At 37.4% G+C, this 8,863-nt stretch overlaps 1 protein-coding gene across 1 annotated transcript; it reads right to left on the bottom strand.

Annotated features, from left to right (window-relative positions):
• Positions 1 to 813: 813 nt before the first annotated feature.
• On the bottom strand, positions 814 to 7,223 carry LOC144969687 (uncharacterized). Its single transcript, XM_078908838.1, has 2 exons — positions 7,143 to 7,223; positions 814 to 2,448 (listed from the first exon to the last, which is right to left on the bottom strand). The coding sequence occupies exon 2, from the start codon at positions 2,424 to 2,426 to the stop codon at positions 996 to 998; it is 1,431 nt and encodes a 476-aa protein (XP_078764964.1). The 5' UTR covers positions 2,427 to 2,448; positions 7,143 to 7,223; the 3' UTR covers positions 814 to 995.
• Positions 7,224 to 8,863: the final 1,640 nt, after the last annotated feature.

Raw genomic sequence — 8,863 nt, 5'->3', positions numbered from 1 at the left:
CATAAAGCTAAGTTTTTATTAACGAGATAAAAATAATTTGATAAATCTCTCTCTCTCTCTCTCTCTCTCTCTCTCTCTCTCTCTCTCTCTCCCCTCTCTCTCTCCCTCTATCTCTCTCTCTTCTCTCTCCCCTCGATCGCTCCACAAAAGTGGCCGCCTTGAATCAAGCTAGATTTGGAAGGCTAATCATTATTATTGTTATCCTCCATTATCCCTAAACGACGGCGCCAAGCAGCACCCGGGTGCAAAGGGAAGTTACTCCCGAGGATTAAACCACTAAAGAAGCCAAGCTACTCATCTTTCTTTCTATCATTTTTTTTGGTAAAACTCAAACTTTTATCAGTAAAGTTTTGAGTTAATTTTTATCGTGAAGGTTACCCCGACATGATAAAATTGTGAGACAAGTGGACGCAAATGTTGTTTTTTTCCTCCGTATATTCTAAGACATCAAGGTAGACAGGAGTCTGATCAATTTCTCATATCACACAAAATTCCATTTGATAGCTCGGACTTCATACAATAATATTTTATAGAGTTTCATTATTTTTTGGTATACTAACGTTACACTGTCTTCAAGGATAATTTGTTGATAATCAATTATCTACATCTTATAAGATTGATATTCAAAGGTATTAAAATTAAAAATAACTCACTCCCTTATCAGGTAATCATGTTTGAAAAGTGACTGTCAAAGGATCTGGAAATATAACTTCTCTTTGAAATCGAAGTTAAAGACCCGAAAAAGTTTGTATGATGCAGCAGACAGTAGACAGAAATTTACAAGAAAAAAAATCTCCAAAAAGTCAGGTGCACGCTCTCTAATTTGTAACCACATCAGAAAGATATTTCGGGATTATTTAGACACTATAAACTGAATGCATTGTCAAAAATGTGACACGGCTTTGGTTTATAAGTATCATTGGAGATTGCCAAAGCAGTCTCATAAAGTGCTGGAAAACGACATTTCACATTTCTCAATCATTTAGATATATTTTCTAAGTTTCCGACGCTTTTTCACGTGATTTTAAATTACTTTTTGATGGGGTTGGCAATCCAAGCCCAGCGCTGTTGACACTAGTAGATCGACTGAGAGTCGGGGTGCTGACAACCATGAACTCATCAAGGTCCTTGTGTACGGCCACGTCCGAATATTTGCTTACAGATTTTACTGATCGTGCTGGTTTGTTCATCTCAAACATCATTTTTAAAAGTAAAGTGTCAGTGCAATGAGGCGAGAATCCTTCCATACGGGGAAAATGAGTTGCGAGCAGAGCTCTGCCAGAAATAGCTTTTGTTGCTTTTGAAGAGGACAGATTGGAATCCACTTGAGGATATATCTTATTAAAATGGACATAACTTTCAACAGAGTTAAAAAAGTATTTATTGTTGCTGTCTTTTGGGTCAAGAGAATTCCTATTCACTGGTTTAGTCTGTCTTACAGGAGTTGTTTTGCCACGGAATCCTGTCTTATATCGATGTATCTCTTCTGCACTCTCTGTTTCTATAGTATTGGAAGGCTGTTGCACATAAAGACACTGGTTTAAAAGATCAGGATTGGGCGGTCTTGCAGAAGGTTGTTCAGAGTATGAACCTCTTGATTTTGTATGTCGACGTTTGTTTGGCAAAGGCGTCGGGTGTGGTACAGGTTTGTCGTCCTGATATTCACATTCTGTACTTTCTCTCTTAGTTTCATTATCATTATTGGATAGTGCAAATGTTGTTTCGGACACAATGCTCCTGCTTTCATATCCAGGAAAAGTTTTGTTCTTGTTTAGAAATTCTCTTTCTGTTGCTTTATTCGAATTTTGGCCATTGAAAGCTCCAGGGGCGGATTGGGGAAGAAAAACAGGTTTTGACCGTCGAGCTGGATGGAGAGCATTTGCAATAGGGGTGGCATCTGGCCCTAGATAAAATAAATCATCATTGCGATTAATGGCTACCTGATTATTATTGTTATTATCTTCATAAAAATCCGTCATGTCTCTAAATCTATGACGGGATCGGTATTGTTCCGTTGTTGATGTTTTGTAGTAACCAACCCGTTTATGAGGAGAAGCTGAAGGGGGTATCATCTCAAAATCGCCACTTACGGGCCTTCCTCGAAGAAGAAAGTGGATTGTATTCTTGTTTGATATGTAATCGTTTGAATACGCTGGATATTCATGTCTTGTTAAACCTTTGTTTGCTTTTTGCACTCGTTGTAGGAAACTCTGTCTCCGCGATGGTGCGCTGTTGGGATGGGAAATATTGGGAGAGTTGTAGCTTCGGACTTTCCCAATATTGTTTGTAGCTTGGTGGAACGCAAAATGTTTAGGAGTGTCACAGGCATCGATATTATTGCGATGAGATGCTCGTCTTAGTGAGGGATCGCCTAAAGATGCAGAACTGCCTTGGATGCGAAGCTTGTTTATTACAGAAGTTCCCATTGTTGAGGGTTTGGAAGATTATCTGAAACGAAATTTTAAAATATAATTTACAGCAACTGATGAAGTTGAGCTATACGTTTAAATAATTCAAAGTGAGTTAATCTTGTTTCTATAGTTGGTTCATCAATCGGGAAAATACTTCTTTTAGAGATAAGAACCTGTTTTCTCTCTTGGCTTCTGTAAGAACTAAAAATCACGAGATGGAGCTGACTTATTAACACTGAACAGTACGGCGGATACTGAATTGCCACTATTTCAGAATTAAAGAAACCAGACTTGTCGCTCGTCTTTGAACATTCAAAAATTGACTGTCTTACAGATTGCGTGTATATTGTGTTCAAAACACTGTTCCCCTTCTCAACAATAGGCCATAATAGTTTTTAACAACAAAAGAAACACACTTTTATCCAAATGAGTAAAATTATTGTATATGATTTCTCAACATGCGATTATCGTTAGTTATCGATGTGCAAACGTGAATTGGCCTCTCACGAGGAACAGAATCAAAAGTCTCATGCGAAGTTTGTTAGGCAGCATTTAAGCTTATTAGCCATAATATTATTCTTATCACAAACATATAGGTAACACAGAGACGATTGAGACATTGAGTAAGCTCCGATATTGGGGGTGAATATTAATTCAGAAAAGTGAGTGGAGCAGGCACTTATGTTGATAACAAGAAATGAAGTGAGTAGAAAAGTGTCAGAAGGCAGTAGAGAGTAAAAACTTCGCGGCGATGGGGGCTCGAACCCGCGACCTTAGGCAGGGATAGGGTGGCTCCATAGTCGAAGCCATCCGCCACTCCAAAGAAAAAGTGGTATCAAGCATAGAACATAATATTCACTTTTACATTGGCCAGACAACTTGAAATTCAAACATTGATTGTTTAAGACGATCAAAACTTCCGACTCAAAATGTCCCAAATCTATATCCTTACTTGAAATGTCAGGTTTGAGACCTTCTGTAAGTAGTACGGTGACAAATTAAGAAGCATGCACTGGTGAAAGATAAAGATATGAAGAGGTGTGTATGAAGCAGTGCCAGACAATGCATAGAAAAAAAGAGATAACATCGAGGCAGGCTGATTTTTTGGGAATATTTTTCTTTTTATACTTTTATTTTTCTCTCTTTTTTCTGGCATTGTTTTATACACACTTTTTCGGATCTTTTCTGATACCAGTGCCTGCTCTTATTTTGTCGCTTTGATATTTTCTAGTTTAAAAATGGAAATAGCTGAAAAATGCCTTCGTCCTCGACCTCTCGTTTTCAATGTTTGTGTGTCTGATGTAGCGGGGATTCACGGCGGAAACGCCTACCCTTGTGAAGATTTTAGGCATTATATCGCCTCAACTCTCTGGTAACCTTTGTGATGTAATGATAGCACGTCTGAAAAGTTATCAGGAGGTCTGAGGCTCGATCCCCAGTCACGGCAGGCTGATTGTTGGGATGGTTTTTTATTCTTGTATTTTTCTCTTTGGTTCGGTACCTTTCCATACACTTTTTAAAAATTTTTGTTATTAGGAAGGTCGTCTTAATTGACCAAATGTTTAAAGTATACGTTTTCTGGCGAAAATGAAAAATAAATCAATAAAATAAAATAAATATAATTCCCTTTATTCATCCCCATGGGGAAATTTTTCTTTAGGGTCTATTCCAAGGGAATACTGGAATAACTCAGGCGTAAGCCGCAGTGCAGCGCCGCAAAGTGAGCTAGGGCGAGGTGACTTCCTCAAAGCCACACAGCGCGGCGAGTGATCGAACTCGATACCTTTCAGGTACGAACAAAGATTGTACCACTGAACCACGCTATACAATAAAAATGTCCTTCGTCAGCACGACGCAGAATGAACCAAGGGTCACGGATGTGTCTTATACTGTTTTGTTCTGGTCATAATATGATTGATTATTAAACAGACAATGAAGTAACTGGCGCACAATGCAGCACTGCTAATCCACGGATTAACTTAATTTGAGTTGTGGTAACTGCAAACGTCTTTTTTATTACCTATCACAACTGGCCACTTAAGGGATTATACAGCTGTGAATATTTGTACTATGGGCTTTATCAATACAACATATTACAACAATAACCTCTATGCTTATATGTGACGCACCGCGCCGATTTAGTACTGTATTATGGTGGTATGAGCTAGATGAAGATAATTGAGTCTAAAGTTAGACGTTTATGTAGTATGAAGTGTGGCACTGAAGACTCAGGCTTCCCAATAGACGGTATCATTTTATGTCAGACGTCGCGTGACAAGCTTCAAATTGAAATATTTTAGCAAAGCCAACCGTCCCGTAATTTTCGGATTTGTACCAGAAACTTGAATATAAATAACAGTTCTTTCGGAAGTAGCACTGGATTTTAGACCTTTTGTTGTCTTTTAAGACTGCACTATAGCCCTATATATAATTGATCCTGAAAGACAATTTAGGTTTATTAATTCGTAAAATTATCGTCAATTTGGAATTTGAGAGGAGATATGCCTGGTTCACCAGGCCCTAATTACATTTTAAGGCAATTAGTCACATCTAAAATCTGACAAAGGGAGAGAGGTTGTTATATCATTATGAAAATAACAATCACTAATTTCATTAGACTGATTGTACACTCTTTTTGATATGTCAAAAAAGTGTTTGTGAGTTGCCGAGTCTTTTTATAGATTTGACAGTTCTTTGCTATTGTTATACTCATTGTTACCCAGCCATTGCAAATACTTAAAAAATAGTCCCTAAAAAAAAGAGAAAAAAAATGGAGGATCTAATTAAGATAATGTAAAAAAAGAAAATAAATCTTTTTTTTCACAACTTCCTTGATAACGAACTTCTAAAAAAAAACAGTATTACAACAAACTGGATTGGTTCTCCGAGAAGATCAAAAACTATAGTTTCGTCTAGTGTAAATAAAGACTGGTGTTTTCAGTAGCAGATAATTGCGAAATATAATATGCTCCATGTACTGTGTTTGTACATATGAGTAATAACGGGATTGACTATAAATATGATGTACAATATAATAAGGAATTTATGTATTATCGATTAAATATTTCAATGAATTCTTATAATGTTATGGTGTGAGCAACGTTTTGATAAGTATGGCTTTCTTCATGAACGATATATTGCAGTTTCCACCCATTCCCAACAATTTTAATTTCTAAAAGCCATAGATCCAATAATCTATACCATGTACTGAACTATGACTTTTGAGTTCAGCAGATACCTCAAGCGTGAAAAGATTAATCCCGCAACAAACATAATCATCCTTACTCTAGCTTATGATCAAAAGACATTAGGGAAACAATTATGAGAGAAACTGAATACATAATAAATGAATAAGGATAATATGTATATATTATGGCATTCCATGGATTGAATTAATACAGTCCTTATGAACCATTGGGGCAATGGATCCGGAATTTATCCTGGTTTCTATAGCATGAAACGGACAATCATTTGGATATCACGCTAGTCTATCGCAAAGTACTTTCCGCCAGATCTAACAGATCCATCTACCTAATTACTGCTGGGTGGATCGAGAGGTCAGAAAAAAATCTCGATTGCACCTGGGATCGATCTCGGTATTTTTGCGTATGAAGCGAGTACTCTACCAACTGCACTAACTTTATTTATACTCCCTCCCCTTTCCAAATTGTTTATTTTATAGACAACAAATCACATCGTGGGTACCCATTTAATTAGCGTCCTTGCAAAATCACTTACTGTCGGTAGCGATTTACTCACTACACATATCAATCATTGACTGGGAAAACATGTCATTAATCAAATACTCATGATTTGGAGGGAACCATTGGCATTTCTACAGGTTACAGTTCAACTAACTCTGGGTTTTAGTAATTGTTCACATAGCAACTAAGCAAAACACATTACAGAATTTCTGAGAGAAAACTTCATAGCTAGGACCAACGTGCACTCATTTGTAGGTCTGATAACCCAATTTATTATATTTTCATTGTTCCAGTGGAAATCTAAAAAATGAAGCAAAATGTTGTCCATCACAGAAATGTTGTTTGACAAAGTGCCAAACACTGACCTTTGGACAAAAATCAAACCAAGGGCAAATGGATGTCCAGATCAGGGGCAGAAAGTGACGATGGATTAGCCATACCTTGTAACACAACCAAGCAGGCTCTCGAATGGAACCCGCGGGGTAGGAGGAAATAGGGTCGTCAAAACAAACTTAGAGGAAAAATCTTCACCTAAATTTGTGTGTCTCCAATCTTATATGGAGCGAGGCAAGATCTGTGCCAAAGACAGAAGAAGATGGAAGAATGCTGTTGACGCCCTTTGCTTCGCTAGGAGGCAAGAGGATAGGTCAAGTAAGTCACAAAGATATTAAACTAGGCTCATAATTGCGTTCGGATATCAGACCTGCATATGTGTTCACATCGGCTAGGGCTAATAGTGAGACCTAATACGATGTTCATGAATATGTTGAGTTTGTTTTAAACAAAATGGTAGGGTCTTTAGTATGGGGCAATCAGGCTAATATCGTGCAAATTTGAGTAGAAAGTATGGAAATGTACATACGGGATACCGAAACCCGTATGGATGACATAATATGCTTTGAACCACTCTGGTTCTTAACCACAATGTTTCATTTTAACCACTTTGTTTTTGTCTATGATAACTATGAACTGAGCAATTCATTTCTAAACTGTGAAAACAATATATTATAATATGCACTAATCATACCTCCAGATTTCAAGTATAAATATGATCACTGTCATTCAATTCATTGCTTTGTAAAGAAAACACAGACATTTTGTATTCCCTGTCAAAATTCACAGTGAAACGTAACGAGAGAAAACACGAGAGCTGTATCGAGTCCAAGCTACAACAATCCAGATGGATTATCTAAAAGGTTTGACGGATTAAGGTCATTAATAGTCTTTATCCGTACCAAGACGGTGTGGCCATGAGACCCTGTCCGACATGTGATCGCTGCCAATAACATTCCTATTTTGGCAATAAAAGTAAGATTAAAAAAGATTTACTTGTTTTTAGTTCTAATTTGATTGTCTATAAGCTATAGGGGTGCGGCGTTTTTCAGTATCTTGTCTTATAACAAGTCCTGCGATGTTAACTTTATCAGTGATTGGATTGATGACTATTATAGCAAAACAATTGTCGGCGTTGTGTCCTTGGGTAAACCATTTTACAGGCTTTTCCTCATTTTTCTCACAGACTCAATTGTAAAAATCTGGGTGTAAACAGCGATGGCCGTTGTTAGGATTCAAGCACCAAATATGGGAATTAATTATTAATGTAGTTCTTGAGGGAATTAAAGGAAACATGCATTATTAATGTGGAGAGTGTCCAATTATTTTAAAGAACTAGGACTTATAGCATAGAGAACTGAGTGGTTGTCTGCATTTTGCTCCAATCACATTGGATATCCATTCTTTGAACATGGCGTGTTATCATCGACCAATAAGGGATTTCTTTCAATAAAGGTCAAAATATGGGTTCCCTCCCTTTCCCTTTAATTCCGATTTCTCTCTATTTCTATCTATCTGTCTATCTATTTATCTATCTATCTATCTATCTATCTATCTATCTATCTATCTATCTATCTATCTATCTATCTATTTCTCTTTCTCTCTCTCTCTCTCTCTCTCTCTCTCTCTCTCTCTCTCTCTCTCTCTCTCTCTCTCTCTCTCTTTCTAAGAGTATCTTGGCCACTTGCCCATCAAACCCTATTCGTGGAATTTGGTATTGTGTCGGAAGTAACGATATAAAGACAATTAAATTTGAATTCAAAATAATACGACTCGGTAGTAGTATGACATTCGCCTGCGGACTGGAAGGTCCAGGGTTCGAGTCCCGCTCTTAGCGGCGCATAGTTGAGTCATTAGAAAAGGCTCTTTTCTCACACTGTCTCACATATATGTGAAATAATTACCTGGCTCTCAACAGCGTTGTCTAACGGAAAAAAAATATCACCTAACATGCTTTTTATCTCGTCCTACATGTTAAGTGTTGCTGTTGGCTAGGGAACCTTTATAAAGCGTTTTGTTGATATTGTGCTTTATAAACCTCTAGTTTTATAAATGCTCTTAAATCGGGAAGTTTAGGTGCTTTGCAATTCCAGAAACAGAACCCAATCTTCCCAATTAAAACACGAATATAAACTCAAGTGGTTCATTAATTTTATTTTTTAACGACTGTATTAAGTTAGTATTGAGTATTGATCAGTCACAATTTACTTTCTCAACAATAATATAAGATGGGACAGCGTGGCTTAGCGTTATGGTCTTTGCTTCGTACCCATAAGGTTCCGAGTTCGATCACCTATCGCGCTATGTGGCCTTGAGAAAGTCACAACACCCAAGCTCACTCTGCGGTGCTGCATTGCAGCTGACGCCTGGGTTATTCCAGTCTTCCCTTGGAATAGACGCCTTAAGACAAATTTT

The sequence above is a fragment of the Berghia stephanieae genome, chromosome 3 (assembly GCF_034508935.2).
Source record: "Berghia stephanieae isolate SIO BIC M18660-M18661 chromosome 3, UCSD_Bste_1.3, whole genome shotgun sequence".
NCBI classification, from domain to species: Eukaryota; Metazoa; Mollusca; class Gastropoda; order Nudibranchia; family Aeolidiidae; genus Berghia; species Berghia stephanieae.
Note: the sequence above shows the minus strand (reverse complement) of the source record. Positions and strands in the feature narration are given on the sequence as shown.

What these genes read in the sequence shown, in the direction of transcription:
- LOC144969687 (XM_078908838.1), bottom strand. Translation starts at nt 2,426, where the DNA reads ATGGGAACTTCTGTAATAAACAAGCTTCGCATCCAAGGCAGTTCTGCA.